The sequence below is a fragment of the Pyrgilauda ruficollis genome, unplaced genomic scaffold (genome assembly GCF_017590135.1).
Source record: "Pyrgilauda ruficollis isolate IOZ18807 unplaced genomic scaffold, ASM1759013v1 scaffold6, whole genome shotgun sequence".
Lineage (NCBI taxonomy): Eukaryota > Metazoa > Chordata > Aves > Passeriformes > Passeridae > Pyrgilauda > Pyrgilauda ruficollis.
Window position 1 is genome coordinate 1,090,158 of NW_024527710.1, and position 27,872 is coordinate 1,118,029.

At 38.4% G+C, this 27,872-nt stretch overlaps 1 protein-coding gene across 2 annotated transcripts; it reads right to left on the bottom strand.

Annotated features, from left to right (window-relative positions):
- Nucleotides 1-1,504: 1,504 nt before the first annotated feature.
- PLPPR4 (phospholipid phosphatase related 4) lies at nt 1,505-27,691 on the bottom strand. Of its 2 annotated transcripts, XM_041483578.1 has the most exons (7): nt 27,572-27,691; nt 15,723-15,908; nt 11,345-11,474; nt 9,452-9,647; nt 6,270-6,327; nt 4,816-4,989; nt 1,505-2,842 (listed from the first exon to the last, which is right to left on the bottom strand). In XM_041483578.1, exons 1-7 carry the CDS (start codon nt 27,647-27,649, stop codon nt 1,505-1,507), a joined length of 2,160 nt encoding a protein of 719 aa, XP_041339512.1. In that variant the 5' UTR covers nt 27,650-27,691. The 2 variants fall into 2 exon arrangements, with proteins under 2 accessions (XP_041339512.1, XP_041339513.1); XM_041483579.1 differs by lacking the exon at nt 4,816-4,989.
- Between the last annotated feature and the right edge of the window lie 181 nt (nt 27,692-27,872).

The following is a 27,872-nucleotide window of genomic DNA, read 5'->3' on the forward strand; positions in this document are numbered from 1 at the left end:
GAAGAGCTGCAGTGGGTGAGCACTGCCCCTGGCTTCCTTCAGGGTTTAAGTCAGAGCCATATGAAATGAGGCATTTCTTCTAGCAGGCCCATTCTAGGACATGCCATACTTATTCCTTTCAGAGCTTATCCTTTCAATAATTTTTGGCAATGGAGATTTTTAGCAGGCAAGTTTTTTCATTATATCCAAAGCTCAGTTTACTAAAGTAATTCATGTTTTCTCAGGTGCAGAGACCTTTTATATTCTTAAGTGGCAGTGGTGGAAAAAATATCATGCTTAAGAAGGTTCTGTAGGGTGTCTCAAGGGAGGTGAACTGTAGTAGTGGCACAATGCAACACTTGTTCAGTGGTTCTGCAATACCAAGGCATTCCATTCTTTAAACCGAAGCACAAATCCCCTGTGTGATGGTGATTGGGATGAAACTTGTGATTGTTCTTGTGGCATACTAAGCAAGTGAGGTGAATGACTGCTTCTAAGTGTGAGCTATGATATTAATTCCTGTCTCCTTGGAAGCTGGTCAGGAAAATTGCCATCTACTTTTATTTACTCATGGCTCACCTTTCACATTTGCACATCGTGCAGTTACTGGTGTCCTGCATTATTTGTTTAAAAACTAATAGAAAAATGGAAGGGTCGCTGAAGGACAGAGTAAGAAGTTTAAAAATGTAAAATCTAAATCACTTGTAGTACTTGATAAGACCCCTTAAAAATGTCATTTAAAACAATTCTACAAGTTAGCCCACTAAGAAGCAGCCTCTTCATTAGTAGCACCTGTTCTTAAACAAAAGTTGAGCAGTAGCAGCAAAACTATTCAAAATAGATAGTCATTCCATTCTAATGGAATGTCACCCACACATTTTTTGTTGCAGTAGACATCTTAAAGAACTACACAAAACCTTTGCAATCTTTGAATGTGACAGATCCACTATAACAAAGCTGTAAATATTTCCTACGCTAAATGAATGCAGCCAGCATCATCATAGTATTAGCAATATTACTTGTAAAGTAACTGCACATCAATATGTCATGTTTGCAGAATCTAATAATTATGCAAGTTTTCAAAACATGTAAAGTTATCATAAGCACCATCCTGTATTAAAGATTTGGTGCAAATTCTGCAAAGGTGAATATATACCACTGATACAGCCTTTGCTGTGAAAAAGGTAGTCAATTTTGGACACAAATATAAAATAAAAAGTTGGCACATTCAGGAAATACAGTGTGTTCAAGACCATTCTTTTAATTGACATCATCACCCTCAGATAAAAGTTTTGAATCTGAAGAAACAAGTTGCATGAAAATGTTTCACATTAGTTCTGGCATTGTGCTTTTCCCCCCACCACATGCTTTTCACAGGCTCATGCCCATTGCACATCAGCAATGCAGGGCTGCTGGTCAATAATTTGGCACATAAGGGTAAATATCAGCTCAAAACAAAGGGAGCAGAACCTGTGTCAAGATGTGTTTACTTTGTGGTGGCATGGACCAGCTGATATGTCTCCTCTCAGTCCTTGTACGCTCGTGTGGGGGATGTGCCTTTATAGAAGATGTTTCTGGTGTTCTCTGGACTGCTCCCTCTCTCAGGGATTAAAATGATGTTACCTTTTCTTCGAAGTGTTGAGTCCCGGCTAGAAGAAATGGACAGAGTCTCTGAGCCAATCTCACTTCCCTCCACTGGTGTGACTCTTATTGTAGTGATTCCATGATGGTGATGCTCAGTGTTATCTATGTTGCTTCTTTTCCTGTCACCTGACCCATAAGTGTCTTTTAAGGAGTCACAGCTCTCAGAGTCTCTGTTAAGATCATTTAGCTCGTATGTTTGACGAAGAGTGACTTTTTCAGGACCTTTCCATTTCCATGACCCACTTCCTTCACCTTCTGATGGCATCTGAATTACAGGTCTGTTATTTTCTGGATGGGCCTCAACTCTAACAATGCTACTTGGCTCATGGTCTGTCAAGGTTTTATATCTGATGGCTCCTGTACAGGTCACTGTGCTTCCCTCCGAACTTTTTGGACTGCCCTGAAGCACTCCTTGCTGCTTAGACATGGCTATTACTTGCATGATTCTTGGCTGGCTATTGCTCCTGCATGCAACACTCTTCTCAGCAGCTTTCAGCCATTTAGCTCTAGCTGAACTACTTTTGGGTGATGTGTTCACGTTCTCCTGAGTCTCTTCAGGAATGTGTACTAGCTGGGATGAGCCAGGACGGGACTGAATAGAGACCCTTGGCCCGCCAGTTAAACCTGAGTTGTTACAACCTGGAACACTGCCAGGTTGGATTTTCAGGTATTGGCTAGTTGGGCCATGATGATCACCATTTACACCCACTCTGGAGGGCTCTGAGCTTGACCTCATTTCGATAGCCCTTGGTGGTGACTGGCCAGATTCAGTCTCTATTACTTGCAGGGACAACTTTCGATTTTCATTCTTGTTCTTCCACTGGGACAGCAGCTGTTTGGAACGGGCAGAATCCATTGATGCGTGTATTGTTGCATTGCGTCTTGCTGGATCTTCCAAGGATGGTGTGTTGACTCTTGGCAAAGTGTTGCTGAAAGTAACCATGTTTTCCTTTCCCATTGGGCTTCGTGGTGTTATGATTTCTACATCAGCATTTGCCCTCTTGAGATTGGTCAGAGAGCCTGAATCTCTGTGGTTTCTATTCAGGATGCTTTCTGTACGGTGAGAGACAATGCCGTCGCTGCTGCTGCCATTTTTACCTGGCAGGATTCTGTTGGCATCTTGACTGAGGTCTGTCAATGACCTTAGAGGTTCTCTGTGAAAATTTGGGTGAAACACATTCTCGTCACTTGGTAAGAAGTTCCCCACAGCATAGAGGCCCTGATATTTGGACAGAAGCATCAACAGTTGGTTAAGAAAGTTAAAAGGGACACATTTTAAGGTACTTTAATTGCATTTTGCTTTTAAATAGAATTCAGTGACATAACTACTTCAGCTAAACTGATGAGTATGCAAGTAAGCATACTAGTATATTTCCTCACTAGTATAGCCTGAGCCCAAATTCTCTCCTCAATCTGGTACCTCTAGGTACATGTGAAGTAGTCTCACTAGGGCATATTATTCATGGCAATAAATAGTTGAGATAAGGATTTAGCCTCCGTGAGCTTTCTTCTTTTTATCTAGCAACAGGTACAGATACAGAAATAATGTTTTGTTAGAAAAATAGCAATATAAGATGTTTGCAATCTCTTAGGCAAATATTACCATTTACCCTGATTTACCGAATCTTGTTACAGCTTGAGTTTGTTCTCTGCTGTCTGCAGATTCTTTTTACTGCACAATAACCATGTAATACAATATCTACATCATAGAAAAATTTATCAACTTTCAATCAATTGCTTTCCAAGCTGTGCAGAACTTTAATAAGATTTACTTCTAAAACATTTTCCTAATCAGAAAACTCACTGTAAAATGCTGTCATTTTAAAAAGACTCCACTGAGAGTGTTCTGTGAGAGGGTCAAATATCTGACTCAATCATTTGAGTTACTAGTTCTTTATATTCCTTTCAGAATTATTTGTAGTTTCACATTATTTCTCCTCCCCATCCTCCTATTGGTGTGTAGTTTTGAGGGCAGATTTACTGAGCACTGAGTATCCAGGAAAACATACTCTCTGCTGTATGATGTCACACAACAGTATGTGAAGACCTAACAAAGTATACTTGTTTGTGCATTTCAAACTGGGGGCAGCAGCTCCATTTAGGTAGATCTACAACAGAGAATCATTTGAAATAATATTCTCAACAGAGTGCCTTTCTGCTGACAGTGCAATCATAGAAGCTGACTTTAGTAGCTCATGGCATTTCTGTTACTATCCTGACTGCTGTTTCTTCAGCCACTGTGAAAGCCATTTTTCCCTGGACACCTTTGCAGACCATCTGCAGGTACATCAGGTTATGCTATCACAGAAAAAAGGGGGTCAGGAAATAAACTTATTTTAGCATGATAGTAAAATTCATCATTGAGTTCTTGGGGGTAAAACCATCCTGCTGCCTGCTAAGACTCTTCTCTTCACCTGCCTACACTCAAGCAGTGATGTCAGCAGAAGCCCTGATTGCTCCCAGGCACCTGTGCTGCTCTCTGAGCAACCAGGGCAGCAAATTCCTGCTGGAGACATACTGAGAGCAGCAAGCAAAAGCAAGTACTTGATGAGCTTCCTACTGGCAGATATGACCTACATGCTTCCTTACAGAACCCTTCCAAGGTGCTCCATCACTTTTGACACAGTACAGAGGAAAAGCATAGGAATAACCTGATTTGACCATCCTTTTTCCCTTGCATGGTTTCCCTAAGAACTCCAAAGAATGACAAGTGTATAATATATTGCCTTTAATTTCCTGCAGATTCAGCAATTCGCTCAGATGAGTTGCTCATACTAATGCAGTAATTTTTTGAGATCATAAAGCAGACACTGTCAATATCAACTCAGGTCAGCAATACCAATTAATCAAATATTTATCTTGTGTTATGCTTTTAAGTGTGGATTAGAAAAGATGAATATTTTTAAGTATTTAATAAAGTACATAAAGCTAGAACCATTTCTGTATACAATGCCAGATGATTATATTCCACTTTATGCACTGTTATGGAACTTCACATTGAAATACTTTTTTGCTTTTTCCTGTTGGCTTTTAAAGTCATTATCCCTAATTAATCATCTTCAACACATATTGACTTTATTTATACTTATGGCATGTGAGCATGATGGAAAGTTTTCATAAAAATAACCAGTACTCTTATTCCAGCCTTATAAGTTTAATTTTTTAAAACTTAATCATGACTATCATATTTACCAAATAAAGAGCAATTCCTCCTCCTATGAGAAAGCCACAGTAAACATCAACTGGATGATTCTTATACTGGGTGATACGAGTCAGACCGCATATAATTCCACAGATGATAAAGGCAAAGACCAAGAGTGGTTTAAGAAGCTTTGAGGAGTCTGTTAATGTAGAATTGAAGTACATCTTAAAAAAGAAAGAAATAAAGAAGCGGTTGAAGAAACCTAAGAGGATTTTAATTTCTTATGTTCAGTGTTTCTTTTATATACAGATCTCTAGTACACAGTAATATTACAAGTAATCCTTTTAGTTTTACTTTACAGCCCTGTTAAAATTTGCTCACTTTCTGCAGAAAATCTGAAATCACAAGGAATGGATTTCCAGAAACATAGGCAGTGTTGCTAATTGACATCAATTAGGATAAGTATTTTATGCCTCAATACTGTTCCAAATCAGCACCTAAATGTTCTATAAATGTGACTAAGGAACCACCACTTGTGAAATACAGAAGCCAGATGTCACGCCAGATGCACGCAATAACCTGTTCCAAGAAAAGCTGCCACCAGATGCTTTAGAGAGCCATTTCTCAACTGAGGGCCATAATATCAGGGAGGTTACAAAAATTACGTGGAGGTGGTTCATCAGTGTTGTTCCAAATTCTGGCCTTTCTCTGGGCAGAATAAATACTGGCAAGCTCCCAGTACATGCACAATACTATTATCTAATGTCATTAATTGGTCGTTACTGTTGTTTTCCTCTGATTTTTACAGCATAAGTGATGGAATTACTTTTTAAACTTCAAGTAAGTTGTCTATAGTACAAACATTGTGGACCACACTGAAGAAAAGTTACTGTTCAGAAATGCAAAATCATCTGTGATTGTTGCAGCATGTCCCACAATTCTCTGCTGCTGACTGATGGGTTTTATTCACTTGCTTTGCAGTAACACCTTGAAGGCCTCTGGGAGTGATTGTGCCATTTCATCCATGCTGCAAATCTCTGGAGGTGAAATCAAACTACATCACATCAATGTATGGCCCTTAATGCCTCAAGTTTAAAAGCAGCAAATCAAGTGAAGACAGCAACAAAGAAAAGGCAGCATACATAACAGTTAATTTGACTGGTAAGTTAAAATATCACTCTGTAACACAGATAAACACTGCATTTTATATGAGGATAATATGAGGCATCAAACATACCTTAACATAACACTTTTGTTTGCTTCTTAACAAAGAATATGAAGCAGTTGAACCTTTTCCTTATTCTTTAATAGCTACAATAAAACTAGCTTTATTAGTAGTTTTATTTTACAAATTTATAAATTTTCAGATTATTAGGATAAAAACATCCATCCGTCCATCCATCCATCCATGATATCAAGGCAACACATAATTTTACAATATACAGGAAATTACTTTCTGACTTTTGTCTCGTATAAATGAAACTGAACAGAGTTGGTTACTCACCGAAATGTACACTGCTGCAAAGGCTGCCAGGGTGGCATGTTGAGAAGGGAATGACTTTCTGCCAAGGAAGGACACTCAAATTATACTGCTCAGTTCAAATGTACAGTGCTAGTGTTCATTGAAAAAAAACCACTGGGTGGTACAGCCATCTTATACTTCCTAAGCAATATGTGATCTATCAGTAACATTTGTCATTAGGTGACATTTTTCTCAGAGAAAGGCAAACTACATCTTTATTTGCTATGTCTATAGGTTTATTTTAAAAAAAAATTCAGCACTTTACATCATGACAGAAGCTAATGGAGCACAGCAACATAGGGAGGGTATTCTAAGAATTACTGGGCCCCTTCTTGATGGCCAGAGAAAGAGAATAAATGAAAACATGTCCAAACTCTGAGACAGTAGGCAATATCAGGTCTGCTCTTGAAGGGCCTTCTGCTCCCATTGAAAGTCTGGAGAATGACCACTTCAATTATCTAAAAACAACTAAAGAAAAGTGATGCGAATGTGGAGGTTTTTACATAGTAGAGAGAGAAAAAAAGCTGGGTTTGAATTCAGTAATTCCTGCCCTGCAGCAGACATCTAGATCACAGAAGCCCTAAAAAAAGTCTATGACCTCTGAGCTCTAGGAATGAGTCAGATACAGTGAGGATTTCTCTCCTTACAATGGCATAGATATGTGATATGCTGCATGTCTTGGTGAAGAAGAGTATGTTTACCTTTCAGTCACAACAGCAGCTTTCACCTGAGAAAGCTCAGCTTGGGATAAATACTTCAACTATAATTTGGCTTCACAGATGGGTCTTGCCATCCTAACTGGGCCCCATGTACAGTCAATTTCCTAGCAACACCTGAGTGAGCTAGTTTCTAGTTTAAAATAGCAGAGACTGAAACACAGTTCTTTAGCTTCAGACAGACGTTTGTTCTGCAAAGCAGCAGAGTCTGCTTTCTAAATTTCTTTCCTATGCATTTTGCCTTGTCTGTTCTACATAATTAATTGGCAATTAAAAATGTGCATGTAGTTCAGTGTGAATGCCACTCTGCTGACCTCAATTTGAGCCTATGCCTCCAGCAGGTTCATGACTCTGGCCAAGATGAAATCTGCATGGCTCCATTTGCATTTCTAAAAAACAGACCTAAATTCTTCTTCATCTTATTTTATTTTTAACCTCCCTGAACAAATCTTTCACAAATAGAACAAGCTCAGGTTTGAGGACCGGGGAATAAAGACATGAAAAAAAAATAGGGTAAATGTTTATAATAGCCAATCAACTTCTTTACCCTTTGCAGGCTTTAATGAAACATACATCTATTTAGAGTCTCTGTGGGGCTAATGTGTATATTTGAGTCCTATGAACTTTTCTAGCACTTAACCTTAATTTGATGGCATTTTAATAGCATATGAGGTGTGTCACAATGGCACAGTCAATTTTCTCTTTATTCTCTTTTCTATTCACATTGCTTTCAGGGCAAACAGACTAAATGCACTCTCAGTACTTTCTAATCGTGTCACTGCTTTTGTTCCTCTATTTGTTATCTTTTAATCTCAAATGAAAATAACTCCAGCTAAAAATATGTAGCCTTTTTGTATGGCTCTGTATTGAAAAGGTGAACAAAGGTCTCAAAGAAAACATATCCTGAACTCAGATGACAGTATAGCACTCTAAATCTGCATGCATGAGGCTGTGTAGAGGGGGAACAACAATGAGAGTCCTACTGAGAGAGAGAGAGTCACACTGAGTCAGAGCATCAGAGATGACTGAGGACAGAGACCTCACTAGAGAGCTGAACAAAAGTGACTGAAAAGGCTGTGAAGATAATAGAGGAAAAGATGGACAATAGGAACCATTGGATATTTGGGGATGTTGCAGAAAAATTATTTGATGTAATCAGTTGGATAATTATGTGCTCCTCTCTATGCCTTCATACAGGAGTCCAGAGGCAAATTTCTGGAGCCAAAATTTCTGGGAAGTACAAATCAAAAATGAAGGTCATTAGCAAACTCAGAACAAGTTCCTTCCAAACTGAAATTATTGAAGTCAAATTAACCTCCTGTACTGTAGAAGTTGTACCATAGTTTCTATATAGGTGACTGAAGGAAGTAGCAAGTACTACCAAAGAACCAGTAGCAAGTGCTGCTTGCTGTGATAAAGCTGAGACTGGCATAAGGAAATAGCAACATAATAAAGGAAAAATGCAACAAAATTGAATTAAGAAGAAATTGTGGGTGGTGCCAGAATATTATAGAGAGACAAATATATCCTCTGTGATGGGGATAACTTTGAGATATCAAGATATGGTTGTTTTTCTAGGGAAACAGAAACACCCAAAACTTGATTGCTTAGTCTTAATATGTTACAACTAATTTCACTGTTTTTTTAGAAGTGATGGTATTTAAACTTAAGAATGATTGGTGATTTTGGAATGGCTACAGGCAGTCAATTCAAAGCAGTAGACATCATATTTGAGATAATGAAATGAATGAGATGTAATTGTGAAAATTTTTCTGCCTGCTCCTATGTAATCATTTCCTGATTTCTCTGGGACACCATGCAGTTGCAAGACACTGCTTGCAAGCATCAGGCTTCACTGTCAATATCCCAATAAGAGCAAATGTTTATGGGGAAAGAGATAAAAAACCACTTAGAAATACCATGCAAGTAAAGACAGGTTTGGGAACACACAGCTTTGTACTATTGTGGTATTTCCTCTAAAAAAAATTTTTTTTTCAATGCTGTTTATATAAAAAAATTAATTAGAGAAACAGAAAACAAACTTGCCCAACAACTCCCAAACACCCAAGCTGTAATGTATGTTATACAGAGGTCTCAGACCAAGCACTTGGGAGACTTCTTCCCCTGCCTGTTACAGGGAATTTTGTTCCTATACCACTTCCAAAAGCAGTAAAGCTATACATAGTGACAATGGTATAGGAAACTGCCTCCTTTGTGGGGGCAGAATAGCTGCTAATGACTGTGCTTTGGAACCTGACAAGGTCTTCCAAAGCCCACTGCTAGAATAATACCTTTATGGAGAAAATTAAATATCACTAAAAAGACATTTATGCATTCACCTTTAACTCATTCAGACTTTAACTCGGAAAAAAAATCTTGAAACTGGAACAGAAAATAAAAAAATAAAATGAATACTTAAAAATGTACACAATGAAGAATAGAACCAACCTTCCAGCATTGATAATATTGAGATCAGCTCCTGAGCAAATATCCTCCACAACATATGAATTCTCTGAGCAAGATACGTTTAAGGATGTATAGTTAGGCTTGCAAACAGTCAGAAAATATGGGGCCTGATATCCTGTTGATAGCTGTATAATATCAGTAACAAGAGCAGTTGCACAAAGACCAAATACATGAACACCTAGGAAAGAAATCAACAGAGCTTGTTAGTTATATTATATGCATTAATTAAGTTGATTAATTGTGCAAAGTACATTCAACAGAGCTCTGATGGCTTTTGTTATTGGACTTGAGAGAATTTAAATGCAGAATAAGAGAATTTAAATGCAGAACAAGAGCTTATTGCAAAGTTGAATTCTTTAATATAAAAATTAGGATAGTTTATGCTTGTTTTCTTCATGTTGATACTTAAAATTTTGTTTTAATGTCTTATGTCCTCCAACATCTTTTCATCAAAGAGAGCTACATTGGAGTTGCTTCAGTTTGAAAAGAATTTTTCTGAACTGACTAAAGAGTAGCCAACTATTTGAGGAGAGCATATGTGCTTATCCAGTCCTCGGAGTTTCCCACTGGAAGACAGGCCTTTAGGAGTATGGACAACTGCCCATTAGATCATTGCTCTGAAGACCTGTTCTCTTTTTGCTACCACAGAATCACCAGCTGGTGATAACTTTGGCTACTTTCACACCTCTGATGTTTCTTGAGTACTGTGTCCTTGTCACTAATCCAAATTTTTAAGTCTATTTCATAAGGGATCAATGCGTCAGACTGATTAATAATGCCAAATTCACAAGACAATTGAAGTAACGCATTTGCTTTACTGAACATTTTCAACTGCTCTTTTCCTAAGGATTTATCTATAATTCCATACTTTTATTCACAGAGATAAATTTATTTTTCATCCTAAAATTGAAAGAATGTTAAAGCCATTAAAATATGAAAAAAACTTCAAATTCAGAGTGGGAATTTGGGATGAAATTAATATGTCTTTGTTTCCTTGGTGATACCAAACAGGAGAAGTGGATGTGGGGTATGTTTACAGTCCTCCTTGCTCATGGTGTAATCCACAAAGCCTTTGCTTTCTTCCTCACTGCTGCTCTTATGAAGCTTTACTGGTCACAGAATGCATAACCTCACTTGTCACTACCTCCCTGTTTGCCAGACTGCCAAAACCCAGAGAATAGTTGTCCTACCAGGTTTTCAGTCTGCTGTCCTGCTGGTTGTCTTTGCCTAGGCTGCCTTCTCTAATGAAAGATTTCTGAAACACAGTAAACCTTTTCTTTAGCCACTCACTGGGAGAGAAAATTAACTGTAAGAAGGGGATCAAAGTCCAATTGCCTTTCAAAGCAGAGTTTTTAATAAATGACAATTAAAACAAAGTAAAATGAAAGAATTTGACATGTTCCTCTATCATTTAAGTTGCCAGATTCTAGCCCTTTTTGAGAGGCACATAAACACATTCCAGAAAAAGAATGTCAAACCTACTGAGAGTTTCTGACAAGTTTTCACTGTCATGCTGAATACTGTGACAAGTGGGTTGAATCCTTATGATGCACTGAAGACAGGCAGGGGAAGCTATACACTGAAATCATTAAAAAGCAGCCAGTTCGAGGTGGGCAGAGAAGGAAAAAATTACTCTTTTAGAAACACTGACAATAGTACAGGAGAGGAAAGGGGAAATGGAAAGTGTAGATGCTGCATTACTGAGTAATGCAGCTGTTCTGTTGCAGTCTGAGTTTCTTATGTTTTCTAGCAGAAGATCTATGCTAGTGACAACTCCGCACTGTTCTGAAAGGCTGTTTCAGAGAAGCAAACCTGCATGGTGATAACTGAATGTATGTGGAAAGTTCTTTTTTGGGAGTAACAATTGAAACCCACCAACAAATCTGACAGCTCTTCTAAGAAAAGAATTGAAGTTGCATCCTCCTGCATTAATATTGGCCTCTGTTCCAATCCCATTTCTTCTTTTGGACAGGCAACAGTAGAGAATTCCTTCTCCTATCATTATCTGCAATGACAAAGGAGCCATTAAATTGAGTGTAGCACTTACTCAGAAGATCCTGATTGAATTTAAAAGGCTGTAATATAAGTGTAACACAACCAATGTCATCCACTGACTCAACTTTAAAAGATTTATATCAATATATAAACATAAAGTAATGCAACTTAGCCTGAATGAGGGCAGGCAAGAAGATGGCCCCGAAATTACATGCAAATAGCATACAGTATATAGTGCTCAGGCCTTGATCTACAGCTGAAAATTGATGCTTCTACAATAAAAAAGCAGTAATTATAAAATATCGCCTCTAAAATAATCCAGAGCCACTGCATCTTAGTGCTCCTGAAGTGGTTTTAGAATTCAGTCTTGGCCACAGGCCTAGCAATCCCGAGCACCTTCTAATTATGCGACAGCCTGTCCTCCTGTATTTGTTTGATTTGGGTTTTAACCTGATCCACAGCAGCAGAAAAAGTTCTGTCCTTATGGTCCCTCGCAGCTCACCAAGCAAAACAGATTGTGACCAAAACCCTAGACAAAGGTTTATAAAAGGAAGAATATAAAAAAAAAAAATTGGTGTCACTTTCTGGAAAATCCAGACACATTTATACATTTGCACTCTCAGATTTTATTGTTTTCCTTGTTCAGTAGTGCAGCTATTTTGAATTCTGTACAGCATTTGTACAGAGTTCAGAGTAAGGGTTGAATTGAAATATTGCAATTAATGAGGCAGTTCTCACCAGCAAAAGCAGAGTCATTTTGCCTATCCACAGCTGCATTGAATACTAATCCATGCAATGCACAAAGCTTCTAATGCAATGAATTATGCTGAATCTGCTGCAATTACATGTGGTATTTGTCTATAGTAACTCCTCCATCTGAGGAAAAGGCAGGTAAAGTGGAAAAGCTTAGTCTAACTCTTTATTAGCTAAAGTTTTTAATAAATTGAAATTTCTTGACCAGGAAGATCAAAGTAGTGAAGGTTCTCTTACACCATGGAAAAGCCAGTGGTAAAGATTATTTAAGGAATTCTAATTAGCTGAGAACTATGGCCACTATTATCTATGTTTCATCAGTTTCTTGCTGAAGATTCCCAGAGAAACCAGTAGTGTTCCAAACTTAAAACTCAGAAAAAGTCTAATAATTTTTAGCCAAGTTCTAGGGAATGTCTGGTACAGGGAAAATACCAGACAGATGGATTAGCTTGTGTGATAGAGCAGAAAACAACAAGGCCTATGTCAAGGAAAATTCAGAGGCTGGTATTTCCACAGAAAAAAAACCCAGAGTAGAATGGGCAGTAGGAGTGAAATTGCCAGCAGTGAATTTCTCTCCTTGAGAATTGATTTCCCAGATCAATGGGATCTGATGTCCTAGTGATCTCTGTTGGAAAGGACATTGTTACCTCGAAGCAGGTTTCTAGTCAGTGGCTGGTAAGAGTTTGAACCTTCACTGATACGATTAAATAACTAGTCTTAACATTTCTGAATGAGTAACTAGAGAGAAAATCCATCAGAGGATCAGATTCAGAGTTCTTAGAAGCAAATTGAAATCATGCTGCAATTCAGGTGTATCTATGTTCTAGACATAAAATATCTATCTTGATAATTTCTTCAAGTCCAGGTGTTCTACACAGAAGTCTCCTGCAGTTTTTGAATACATACGCAAAATTTAATCTATGCCACAAGCTATGAGACATATGTCAATAATACAGGTAGTTATTTTCTATAACCCTTCATGGCTACAGAACAGACCTGTTTAAATGTGTTTGCTACTTACTAATAATGAGAAAAAAAACCCAAAGAGAAAAACCAAAATGCAAAGCCCCAAAGCCAAACATATCCTTGTGTAATAATGGCTTGGGAAAATAAGTCATAAAATGTTAGATTTTTTTGGTATAAAAAATTACTCTAAAGTGAATAGATTTTTATATGTTCTCCAGTCTTGGGAAAAGTATTATATCAACAAAAATAACATAGAAAAAAAATCCTATTCTATTATTTATATAAGGTTTTAAAGAGGGATTGATACAGGAATTTGCTTGTCTTGTTCCCCACACACATATTTTCCCCCCTTTTTTTCTTATATATACACTCTTTGGTAATATTTAAAATGTGGCTTAATCACACCTGTATTTTATTGAGTCTTGATGACCTCCTGCCTCATACTGCAGTAAGTCCCTGAAGTGTGGACAGAGGCCAGGATATGCAACATTACTGGAGATCCTCAATTCCTCACAAAGCTCATGCTTTCTTTTCTATCTTTTACAGGTTTTATAAAGTGTGTAATCAATTGAAATGTTTATGAAACTAACTTACAAAATGCTCAATTCGACAATATGACCATGTCACAATTGTAATCTATTTACACTAAGCTTCATTGGCCTATTTTTCCAAAGAAAAAGGGAAGGATTGGACAGAAATGTCCCATAGTTCCTTAACTCCAAAGTGGTATCAAATAATGAGTCAATGCCTTCAGAGCAACTGAAGGAGGTTGTGTATTTTGCACTGTCACTGCCCAGCCTCTAACCAGCACAGGCATCGCATTCATGCTCACACCAATACAAATGAACTACATCTTCCCAAGGCTTGCAGCTTTTAGCTAATTGTACTCTGAAGCTTTGGGATTTACTTTCTTTATCAAACTTTCTTTTTTATAGGCATGCTCAAGTATGGGTTTGAGTTCCTCACATGGCATGATTCTGATTAATTTTCTGTACTGCTGGTAGAATGATTCAAGCAAGAATAACATTTTCTATTGCAAAATTCCACGCAATGATGAAAGAATTGAGTTATAATCAAAGCCCTTAACAAATAATATATCATGAAAAAGGCATCTTTTATCCTGATTTAAGGTGTTTGATATCACCTAGGCTTAAGAGAAACTCTCTCAAGTAAAAGCCAAGTTTTCCCACCTACTGTGGCCAAAGTAAGCCTAGATAGATTTCTTCTATAGGTGTCTCAGAAAAGTCCAGTTTGTTCTCAGCAGAAGCACTTAAGAAACACAGCCAAACCCCAATACTCGTGTTTTGCTTTTATCACAGTATTTGGTGTTTGCAACAATCATTTGTACCAGAATCACTTAGAGTTTTAGCTCCCAGTTCCTAAATGTACAATTTTTAGCCTGCTGGTTGTGCAAAATCCTTCAAAAATGGTTTCTAAAGCAACGGAAATTAAATGCAGTAAGAACTGTTCAGTTAAAAAAAAAAAAAGACAAATAAAGAAAAAACATTTTGGAAAGCAAAGAGAGAACAGCACTTGATAATTTTTATACGGGCATCACATTTTATACATTTTGTAATTGCAAATTGGATAGTATCATAAAAAGAATTAACTGATTGAAGTTAAGGAAATTAAGAGAAGCTAGAAGCAGAGTTATATTTGCAGCTGGCCTTTGAAAAGTGCCTAACTGAGATGCATAGTCATTGCTGTCAGTGGGGAGAAGAGATCATTCAAAAGGTTGATCATGTTTTTTAGGTGCAGAGAATCACCCACCCAAGGTGAATTTCTGTCTCCACTTGCCAGACAGGAGTGGTGTGAGAATTAGGCTCCTATCTGAACTACTAAAATCAGACAAAATGCATAGTCTTTATATATATATATATATATATAGACAATTTCTACTTTTCTTTTCTGTAAAATACTGACCCAGCTGCTCATTCTGACAGGATACTTCTGTTCTGTTGAAATCATCTCCTCCCTTTGGGTGAATGATTAAACCAGCCCACTTTGCCTGCTTTTAATGACTAACTTATCATTTAGAGGTGTTTCAGTGCTTTTTTAGAAAATGCAATTGAGTTCACTGAGAAGATTGATATACCTTCTCTCTGAATAAAGCTAATTCTAACAAAAGTGGCAAGTTCAGGACTGTGAAAGGCTTGCATTTAAAAAAAAAAAAAAAAAAATCCTGCATTTCTGATGATTTTTGATGCATCAGAGCGTATGGAGATGCCCTGTCTGTAAAAGTTCAAATATTTGTACAGCGTAACAGAATGATTCAAGCTATTCTCATCCAACTATAGATGCTGTTTCTTAACACTAAACCCCACCATCAAGACAGTGAGAGTAGATGAAGTGCCACAGGGAATGTTATAAGGAGGGTATCTCCTTTTGTTACAGAAGAATGAAACGTGAATTTAAAATCCTAAGGAAACTATCCTGCATGACACTACAGCTTAACTGAAACAAAAGGAGCTATTTTCTTTATGCCAACTGAAACTCTATTCAAAATCTTTATTAAGTGACATTAGCACTTCAAACTTACCGTAATTGATGGTCCAGCAAAAACCAGACTAAGCAACATCAAGAAGGGAACAGACTCTTGTGTAGGTTCAATATATGGCATACTCAGACTCTTGTCATAGCAATTAAATCCAGAGTGAACTGGCTTGAAGACATCAGTAAGTTCAAGAAAATAGAGGCTAACAACAGAAGATGCCAATATGGGCAGCTAGAAGAGAAGAAAGCAACAAATTACTGTGTGGAAATGGAATAGCAATGCTTTTGCAAAGATGACATAGTCTGTTAATAAATCCCTTTGATGTTTGTTGTTTATATCTCACTGCTCCTTGTCATGCCTCTTTTACTATCTCTAAATAATTAATTCTCTGGAGATATGGTACTGTTCAGTTGATATCAATAACCCTCTGTCTACCAAGCTAGTCAAAACACCCAGCCTAATCTTTAGCACATATAATTTAGCCTTTTCATCTATGAATCATTAATAGAAAAACTTTGATTTAATTTTTTTTTCCTAAGGAAAGTATCAGGACTGCAGTCTCCCATGTGGGGCCTCAGCACTCCGCTGTTCATCAATTACCCTTTTTGGTCCTTTAGCAACTCTCTGTCATATATGACAGTCTTTACATCAAAGCCATTTTGCATGAAGTTTCAAAGTATTAGTTAATGAAAACCAGTATCCTGTCCTTCCCTAGAATCTAAATATGTGATAATGCACATCCATTTTACAATTCTACCAAAAAAGCAATTAAACTTGGCAAGACTTAGTCTGTTTAGAGCCTTGATGACTATGGTTCATAATTATTTTATCATCTAGCTGTGAGCATTACAGAAATAAGACCAGGCATCTAGGAAGTTTGCTTCAGTAAATAGTGTACATATGTATATATATGTATAACCCAAACACATTTATATTTGCACTCACATACTATACCATACATACGTATTATGTACAGTATATAACATACACAATATGTAATACATATTATGTGAATACATCATATATAACTATTATATAATCTGACAGAAATATGTATATATCTATGGAATAATCACATAGAATGTCACTAAATTAAGTTCTGTTTCTTGCCCATCACAGGAAGAAGTCCAGTTCTTTAGCACGATGCATTATATAATACATATTTTATATACATATATAAATATAATACAAATAATCCTCACTTTGTGCTGAATGCTGATTGACCATAATGCAAGCATGCATGATTCGTCACCATGGCCTAGACTGCTTCCAGTCATTACATAGATGTGCAGGATGAATTAGGGCTTCCCTGAACTCTTCATACTCTGGGAATAATTTAGATGGTTGTGGAACTGGGTGCCCTTCTCTCAACACCTGCCTGCACAGAGACCCTGCTGATTGGGATAAGTGGCCTCTGGACCCAAAGGCTGCCACAGGGTACCCTGCCCTGGTGTGCAGGGAGCTTGCACTAACTCTGTGCTGCTCTTGCTAGGATATTGAAATTCTGCACAGCATTTGAGCTCTCAACTTCCCTTCTGCACTACATTTAACTCTTGAAACATTTGCAATGTCATTTATTAATAACTATTTGAAAGTCATACTTAATGACTTAGTCAGGGTCCATGTCCCATTGGGCAAAAGCACCTTACAACAGGATAAAAACAGGACAAAACAAGCAGATGCCTATTGTCTCTTCTTTTGAGAAATGATGCCCTTTTACCAAGATGTCCCCAAAGGTAATTTCCCAGAACGGAAACACAGAGCAGGCCCACTCATGAAACACCTTGCATTCAGAGTTTAATCTTCAGTATTTTTCCATTTCTCCAATATCAGGAAGGGAAAGTCTCTCCTTGAGCAATAGTTAATGCATTAGCCACAAGGCAAACTCTACTTGGATCACAGTATTTTTAGGCAGGCAACTGTTTTAAATGGCAGTATTCAACTATCAAAAATAGGCAATATTTGAAGTGGTATTTTATTGTGGAACACTAAAATAAAAGGTAGTGAATAACTTTTTCTTTAAATTACTGTATGTAAGCTGTGACTCTATTATTAATTTAAAAATCAAAGAATTTAAGGAATTGTATTTTACTGTCTTATGACTTCAGTACAGGACTCCCATATTATTTCTGACTCTAATTATCTGTTCTACTAAAGAAAATATATAATTCTAAAGGATTATAAACCTCTGACATAACTGCTTACAATACTAATTATTAAGTCTGTAGTCAATTTGCTATATACAGTATGTCATATCCCAAAGAACATTTTTCTTCCCATCTTTTTAAAAATACAAATATAAAATATGTCTTCTACAAGTCTAACATTTATAAAAAAGAAAAGGGAAATGTTTCTAAAGTCTTCTAAACAGTATAACTGACTCTTTAATATATGAATATTTATGGAGTGTTCTGCTTAAGGCAGCAGCATTTCTGTAATTATAGACTTCGGTGCCCAACACCTTGAAAATGTCAAATATAATTAGGTGGTAGAATGTGTATTGTTTTAATTACAAAATGGAATAGGAATTTTCCTGTGCCTAATTAGAATAATAAAACACCCAATGTCAATTCTTGACTAATCCTGACTAATAAGTCTTTATACTCTTACTTCCTTGGATGGATAATGGAGAAAGATCCCTGTTTAGCTTTTAATTTAAACCTGTAAATTTAAAGTTTAACCCAAATGGTCAAATCCTGTTCAGCTTAGAGCCTTAAAGTCAGAAGGATAATCAGCATAGCTACTGAAAAAGTTTGATTTGTGGTCTATTTATTTTTTAAAAAGAGATTTTTTTGTCTTTTCCCTCCTTGCTATTTTCTTAAACTGTAAGTTAAAAGCTTTCAGTAAACCACAGAACTTTGCTATTAATAGTAATTAACACTATTCATATTTTAAAAGCTTTTTACTGTATTGAGTGAGGAATAGTCCAAGCATCAGAAAATATGTTATCTGTTCCCAAGAGTTCAACAAGGATGCAAATACCCAGAGGTGTTGTAAGGAGAAAACTTCCTGTGTTACATAGTGCAGGACAAACCAAAGCAGCATTTAGCAGCACAACAACTTCTCTGAACAGATGGGGCATGAAACAAATCTTTCTTCTGGCCAAGAGCCAGAGGACAGCTATCACAATGACAGATCACAGACGTCTGAATAAAGAGTAGAGGGTCAAGGCTTAGTAGGAAAGTCCTGTTGGAGTGGATAGAACATGGGAATCCCTGGCTTCTCTGAATTCTCTAAAATTGTACACTGCTAGTTTTATATTTTACTCTCATAATCATCAGCACGTAACTAACCAAAAAGTCCCTATTTATCTTCAGGAAAATAACATCTTAAAATTCATGGGCTTCGTGAGAATTCAGCTATGGAATGTCACGTACTCAGATGTCTGAACCTGTCTTGTAGGTTGCAGTTACGTGACTTTTGCTTTGCTAAATTTGTGCTGTCTGGGTGTTCTCTCTTACCAGGAACTCATACCCAGATCCCATGGTGATGTTGCCTGTATAAAAGGTAGGCAGGAAAGAGAGAAGCAGCATGGATGTAGCTTTCAAAGAAAGTCAAAACATGATTTGCCAGATGCAGACTAAAGATGGTATGACTAGGCCAGCTGTCGAAATAAAGGGTTGTGGGATGCCTGATACATTGTTTGGATATTTTGTATTTTGTAAATAATTTTTAGACTTGGATGGCCAGGAACTTCTCAGATTCTTAAGCTGTTCTGCAACCCTTCCTGAGTATGGGAGCTGCCTCCAGATGTTTCTCTTGTTTACTGGGAATTGGGAATCTTTGTAAGCAATCAAGTCAATAAACAGGATTGCCTCAAAGAGATAATAAATGAATGCCACTGGCTTCCCAGCATGACAAAAATATCAGCCAAGTCTTTCAGAGAAGGATGGTCTAATTAATAACTATGTTTAGTTCTCATGACAAGGCTGTGCATTGTGGAAGATTCTATTAAATTTATCATAAATGTCGATCCTTGTGCCAAGGAATTCATGGTCTAAATGACAAGGCGCAACAGATGGATGAGAAAAGAAAGAGGGCTGTAGTGGGTTGCAGGAGACAAGGTGTTCCTGAGCCAACTACTGACAGCAACTGCAGCTTTCAGCTGCCCTGGCTGCTGTCCTGTGGTACCTTGCTGCAAGATTCACAATGGACAGGAGCAGAGAATGGAAAGAAGACAGGTTTCTCTTATCCTGACAGGGGTGAATACTGAGGTCATTATCATCACTGTGACTGAACATCTTCCAGAATAGGTCACTATTAAGAAATGGCATCAGCCAAATTCTGCCATTTTCTCATTTTTGAGAACCCATGACTCTATGAAGGGAGTGCACTAAACATGGCACGCCTATAGAGCAGGGGACTAGCTTGACAGAAAAGTGAGATTTTTCAATTTATTTTTATGCTCTAAACTTAATTCTTAAATGTTGCAGGCTTATAAAAGAAGGCATTTGTATTTTCAGAAACTTATGGCTTCCATCTGTATAAAGGCTTTTTTGCTTTTCTGCCTGAACTTGAGTTTCTGCTCTTCCTTGTCCCTTTTCTGGATGCAAGTTTCATCTGGCCCAAAGCTAGAAGGAATTAGTCTTTTCTCTAAACTACTTGTGCCTCACCATTGTCTGACTTTTGTGGAAATTGTGTACAGATACATGATATAATGGTCTTTCTTCACCTAGACGTAATGCTATTTGATTTAATTTCAACCTAAAGCTGAATTTCAAATCCCAGATGTCTTTGAAATCTATTATAATTACCATTTTGTAAAATTAAGTTATATATATTTCCAGCATTGGTTTTAGAATTTAACTTAATTGCTTTGTGACTGCCAGTTACAGTCTAGCTTTGGAAATACAACAGCTATCTTCATGTAACTCTTCAAATTATCCTTATCTTTTACCAAATCTTGAAAGAAAGGTCTCAGTATGTGTAAGACCTAAAACAGAGCTGATATACCAGTGATACAATTTCTTTTTATTTCAGAAATCTCAGTCATGCTGAATGCACAGTATCCCTAAAAGTTCTTTTTTCTTTTTTTTTTCTTTTTTTTATAAATAAATATGAAGCAGCAATTATACAGGGAGAAACCAACAAAATAAAAATTGTTTAACAAAAATATTTTTGGGGAGGAGTAGTCTATAAATATTTTACAAACTTTTTATATTATATATTTTTATATATATATTCTATTAAATATATGTGTTTAAAGTAAATTTTCAGGCAGAAATTTAAAACACAAAACCACCAGTAATGCATTTCTTTTCAGTGTGACTTCAAACATAATTGATGACTCCTTATCTTAATTATTGTTTGATTACATCAATTATAATTACAATAAATTAATAATTGTTATAATCAATTAATAACTATATACACTGAGATTTAGGATATTACATGTACTGTTGATTACAAAATTTATGCTTCTGCTGCAATGTTATGGTAAATCAAGAACAGCAGTACTTCAACAAAAGTCTGTTGTTTTCAGGTCTGTGTCACCAAATTTCAGCTAGAAGTTTCTTCAAAAACCCCATGTCTAAGGGACAAAGCTGCCAGTCCCTATGCAATGCTACAATTTGTTGTACTCTCTAAATGCTGATTTCCATACATACAAAAAAAAATTAATCCTGTAGGTGCCAGCCCTTCTCCAAAGGCTTCCTCCCATGCTGTTTAGCCACTTCGGAACTCCCTACAAACGGAACTTTTAAGTGACAGGACCATCAGACAAGATACCATGTTTGTAATAGCTCAGTTCCTGGGCATGTTAAGGTTCCACAGTATGCTGGTTTTTATTAACTTTGGCTCCGAAGTAATAGATTTTTACCAGCTATAAAGGAAGATCACAGATGGTAGGATTATAAATTTCTGGAAGAAGTATTAATTCAGAAAAATGTATCTCCATTAATTTCTAACATATTCAGGCCTTTTTTACTACTGGAAGTATTAGGTCAAGAGGATGTTGCTGGACTGAAAAGGAAGCAGGGCCTTGTTTCACTGAGAGCTACTCAAACTCTACACTTGCCAAGCACATAGCCAAAACCAGAAGGGACATCTAGCTTGTGGCGTTTGCATTTGTTTCCAAAAGACAGCCTCAGCACAGGTGTGACACCTCCCTTTTCATCCCCCTTTCATGGTCATCTCCTGCTGAAACTGGTGTTGTTTAGGCTGTACAGCTCTTCTATAAGCACAGAAGTGACAGGGAGGATGCAACATTGATAACTTGGCCAATGAGTTATACAGCTGCTCTGAATGCACAGCAGCCTCCTCAGGTCTCAGATAGCCCCCTAATATTTGGGGATATTGGTCTGTAATGCAGCTTTATAAACACATGTGACGTCTATCTTCTGAGAGTCAGCCACGTGAGTAGGTCAGCTCAATGAGCAGAGAACTAAGTGTCTTTCTCCTTCTCCTCCTCTCACACATCATTGACTCTTTTGAGAGAAAAAGACATATTTGGAAAATATTATACTTCTTTGACAGTAGCAATGCGATAATTTCATCTTCTGCTATTGGGGATCTTAACTTAAGTATAACAGAAAACCAATCTGGAGAGAAATATGACTACACTGTGCCTCCAAGGCACAGCATTACAGTTTAATTCTTACATTAGATCCAAACATCCTATTTTTAGGAAAAAAAGCCTATTCTCTCTCATTCTAATCACTTCACTGATTTTTTTTTTTAATGTCTTTTTTGCAGTCACACCTATACATGACTTGCAGGTCATTGCAATTTAAATATTGTGGGTCATGCATGGCTGAACAGCTGAAAGGCATTCCAGATGTGACTAAGAAGTGCTACTGAGTTTCAAATGATGTTTCAAGCGCAGCGCAATCAGCGTATGTTAGAAACAAAAGGAAGTAAAGCATCTGTTACTGAGACATGGTGGCCATTCTCGACATGCACTTATTTCAGTGGGGTCTCATGACCTCCTGAGCTCTGCAGCCTAGAGTTCTAAAATGATAACAGATCTTTGTGCTTCCTGCTGGTGAGAATAGAATTCCAACTCCTTTGGGGAACAAGGAAAATAAGTGGCCTTCTACCACTGGAAGAACTGTTTCCAAACTGACTAAGGCCTGGCTGAGCTCTGGAAAATGTAGCAAAAGAAGCTGTATCCATATGCATTCGTAACACAGAGTCTAGAAGAAAACATAAGGAAGAAAATTTAACTGCACAAGGGACAGTGTCTAAAATATCTCCAATTTTAGTCCCTGGAAGTTACACAACCAGCAGATGAAGGCTGTGCTACAGCAACACAATTTAGCTGGAAAATAAAAGCATCAAGTTATGCAGATTGACAACACCTTGACCTTTTGCATTTCCACATATTAGGCACTGGATGAAGCAGTAATGCCACTGAAGTCAAAGGCAAAATTTATGCAACTTCTATGAGAACAGGATTTAAACCAGGAGCTTTTGAAATGGGAGAGCATGAGTAGAGACAGTCTATGTCCTTCACTGAGAGAAATCTGTCTGTCCTGACTCCAAAGTGTGACCATTCTGCCAGGAATGGAAACTATGTAACTCTGGAAGTTTTTCAGATTGATATTAAAATTCAAGACATCAACATTTTTTTTCTCTAAGTGAATACAATAATTATATACTCTGAATATGCTGAAAACAAAGTCAGTTAACAAAACCCAAAACTTATTCCAGGAATACTCATTTTCAAGATCTCCCAGAGGTATGTAGAAGATTTTTACCACGAAAAGTAATTCCCACTAGGCCAGAGGGACTATGAATTTTCATGGAAAGCTTTGTCATTCTCAGCTAAGCAAATGAAATTCAGATAACCCATAGAGTCAGTCTACAGAACCCTAAAATGCCTTAAGCAGAGTTAGGAATACAAGAGGCCCAACTGCCTGACGGTGATGATTACCATACCCTTCAGGTAAGTGTGCATAAGGCAATCTAAAATTATTCAGCTCTCGGGAGTGTGTGCTAATCAGAGGTTCTGCTAAGCAGAACTATTACCAGTCCTTTAAAATAACCTCTAAAACATTCCTACGAGACATAGCATAAGTCATCAAGTTACTTTATTTTATGAATCATGAAACTGGAAAACATGTAATTGAAAATGTGTTGAGATTTCCTTAATAATGTTTATTTGCCTCTAATGCTTTTAGAGAATGACCCATCCACATTTTTCAGAAGCTGTCTCTTCATTTTCTTTCAATTTCCCTGTCTTTCAAAGCTCTACCCTGATTCTCCTTTTGCTTTTCCCATGTAAAAGAAGAATAGCTCTAATGAGGAGCATGTTAGAATAGCTCTTAAGAGAAGCATGTTAGTTTTATGTTTTAACTCTTTTGTTGCAAACACCTGCTGGTTTGAATTATCCATCAGTTCATAGAATATGTATTGGAAGGGACACAAGGATCACTAAAGTCCAACTCCTGGCACTGCACAGGACCATCCCCTAGAGTCACACCATGTTGACGCTGTTGTCCAAACAGTGAACTCTGTCAGGCTGGTGCTGTGACCACTTCCCTGGGGAGCCTGTTCCAGTGTTCAGCCACTCTCTGGGTGAAGAATCTTTGTGTAATATCCAACCTAAACCTCCCTTGACACAATTTCCTGTCATTCCCTTGAGTCCTGCTGCTTGTCATCAGAGAGGAGAGATTGGGACCTGCCCCTCATCTTTTCCCTTGTGAGGAAGCTGTAGACAGCTGTGAGGTCCCATCTCAGTCTCCTTTTCTCCAGGGCAGCTGGCCTGTCTACATTCCGTGTAATCATATTTTTATCTAAGCCTGATAGTCACTGCCACTATACACATTTGTTTACTGGAGTTAATCTCATTCACAACACATTTTAAGGATCTTAACAGTTGAAACCCCTTAGTGTCAGAACTGTATTTGTGTGTTGCTGTTTCTAAGTTCTGCATGCCTGCATTATAATGGTTGTTACATGTATTATTTCACTCATTTCACTCTTTAAAATATATTTCATTTGTATAACATGAATACATCTCTTTCCTACTATGTTGAAAAAAAATTTAACTTTCAACTCAACATCTTTTTTTTTCCAAGTGTCTAGCATTCAAGAAGAAAAAAAAAAAAAAGCATATTTTTAGAAATTTATTTTCTAAACAATGTGGTTTTCCCTGGCCTAGACCTCCTAAATAGGTCTTGCTGGAAAGTGGATGTCAGCAAGCCCTACTTTCCTTGTTTGAAGGTGGAAACTTAATGGGCTATGGGGTTTTTTTTTTTTGTTGCAATTCAGAATGGGAAGGCACTGTCTTCTATGAACAGGAGAGGGAAAATAGAAGTGGATGAGTGTCAAAAGAAAAAAAGCATAAAAGAATTGACAACGTTCAAAGGCAAGAAGGCAAGAGGTTGAAAGCCTGTTTCTTACATCCATTTATTAAAGTAAAAGCTTTAAAATTCAGAAAGCCTTATTTAAAGTAGGTAAGTGTGGGGTCTAAGTAGTTGGCTGTTGTTGGATTGCATTAGGACCTTACCTCCTGCTTACAAAGGAAATCCTTATTACATGGTAATACCCGTCAACCACACTGGGTGACTCCCCTATCCCTTACACTTGCAAACTTCTCATTGCAATTAAATGATCTCTGAATAAATCCCTCTTTATGGAGTACAACTCAATCTGGTTTTGTCTGAGCCAATCACAACAGAAGATTTTAAGTCATGTCCTTTCTCTGATGCTGCTGAAGTGCTGGCAATTTGCTGTGCTCCAAAGCTTCAGAAAGGCATTCTCATTAGTCTGATTAGAGTTGGTGCGCATGCGTCAAACGCGGAGTGGGCGTTCACAGGGAGCACAAGCTACATGCTCCTTTCAAGTATCACATGAATTGTTGTTACCCTTTCACCCAAGTGATTTCAGTCCTCAGCTGAAAAGTGGGAAATGGTTTCAAATCCTCATGCTATGTAATGGAACAGGGCTGATAACTCACCAAAAAGTTTCCTAATCAATGTTTAGGTTTGGGTGTATTGCAATCAGTTTTTTCTCTTGATGTTGCTTTTGCTTTTCAGTTCAAGAAGGGCTGTGAGTCTGCAGTTCAGTAATTAGAAATTACTCCTGGTGGGGAAGGGCTCACATAGGCTCTTGACTGCTCCTGTGACTGAATAACATAGAAGTCTTAAAAGTTCATTAGGAGACTTGTCTGTTAATTGAGGGCTTTGACTCCCTCAGAGCAATTGTGTGTTGAAAAGATCTCTACCTGTTTTTAAATGAAGCTTGGAATGACTTGCTGAGGGACCTAAGAGTCTAGACCTGAGTTGAGAACTTGCCTGCCTCATGTGGGGGCTGTAAGCAGAGCTCAGTGTAGGTTCTTTGCTGCTCACAGAATCCTTTACCTTATTCCTTGTAACAGCTGCAGGAAGCTTCTAGGGAAACTATATGTATGTATGCAATCAGTATTACATAAGGCAACTCTTAAGAGCAGCAGGCACACACTTTGTCCTGTTGCTCTGCATTTCATCCCATCTTGCTGCAGGCCAAAGCACAGCACAAGTTCTGTTGTGTCTTGCAGGACCTCTACATCATTTCCAGCATTAGAGTCCTGCTCAGGCTGAGGTACAGCAACCTCCCTTCCTGTCTGGATTCCAAAAGCAGCAAAGAGAGCACAGAGTGACAAAGGCCCTTACCTTTTCTTAGGGGCTTCCCCAAGCGTGACCTCTGCCTCCTATGCAAAGCTAATATAAGACACATGGCACAGCAAGTGCCTTCCATCACAGGGCTTTTCTTGAGCAGGCCTGATCACATTGATAGGATGAGCTCGATGCTTCCATATAACGAGTCTCTGTTAAGCTTTCCAGTTGGTGCAACTTAGTGTTAGCTGCTGACCATATCCAGGTGCTTACGGAACAGAAACCCCCCACTGTTACCTAAAATTCCTTCTGAACCCAACCCCCTTTTACCTTCTAGAGAACCTCCAAAGCCCTTCAAGTGCCTCTGAGAGAAAATATATTTTGTTTTATGTTTCACCCTATGTTTATATTTTAGTATTTTATATATTAAGTATTATACATATTTTATGCTTTTGAGTGCCATGTTTAGTTAACTTACACCATATTTTACCATTAAGTTCTTCACATTATTTTCACAATCTGTTTCCTACCTAAGTTAGGTACCTCAAAGTGCTACAGGGTCTCTTCCCTGTGAGTAGGGTCACATGAAAGGCTTCACTCAACCCATAAAACATTTGTACCTTCCTCTTTCTGCTGTGCCATTAAACAAATCCACATCACAACTGTTTCTTTAAGCTTAAACTGTGTCTACTCATGATCTTCCAGAAGTACCTAAGAGACTGTACTTTCCAGGGAGGCTAAGTGCCTCCAAGTGACACACCAAGCAGCCAGTGTCTCTGCAACTCCACCTGCTACCAGCTGAGCAGCCATAGCAGGTTTTGCCCTAGAAGATGTGCCGAGGACCTCATCCTGTTTTCCAAACAGACATTTTTAGCTCTGATAGAGGAAACACATACTTCAGGGGTCAGCAAAAATATATCAGTGATTACCTATTTGAGAGCATTTCTATTTTTCTAAGCATTCCCTTATGATTTTTATTCTATCAAAGCAATGCGAGCGGCGTTTGCCTGGAAGCCAGCCCTTCTTGAAACATGTCTTCCTCCCGAGAGGTTCCTGTGCCATAGTCCGATTTATCTGAGGCACCCTTTCATGTTCTGAGTAATTCTTAGAAATAATTCCTGCTCCAAAAGGCTCGAGAGAGGAGATCAATTTATTCCTGCTCCTTATAGGGAGCTTCGATGCTGATTTCGGCGAGACAAAGCATCACGTAAGGGTTTTGCATCAGCCGGTGCGGAGAGAGCCCCGAGCCGAGCTCGCTCCCCGCGGGCGCACCGCGTTCCCCGCGATCGGCTCCGCGCCGCTGTCCGCGCCCGCCGCCAGCCCCCGGCCAGCCCGCTCGGCGAAGCGGCCACTCACCTCCACGAAGTAGAAGCAGGGCAGGAGGGTGACGCTGTCCTTGGTCACTTTGCCCTTCTGCCGCTCCTTCGCGGACATGCTGGCGGGGCTGCGGGCGGCGGCCCCGCGGCCAAGCGCTGCCCCCGGCCGCTCGCAGCCGCCCGGCCGCCGCGGCTCTCCTCCGCCGCCGCCGCGCCGAGCGCTGCGCCGTGCGCGGGGCTGACGTCAGGAGCCGGCTCGGCGGGCGGGGGTCCCGGCCAGCTTAACTCCTTCGCGCCGGGCCGGGCGGGGACCGGGGGGCAGGGGAGCCCCGGGCCGTGCG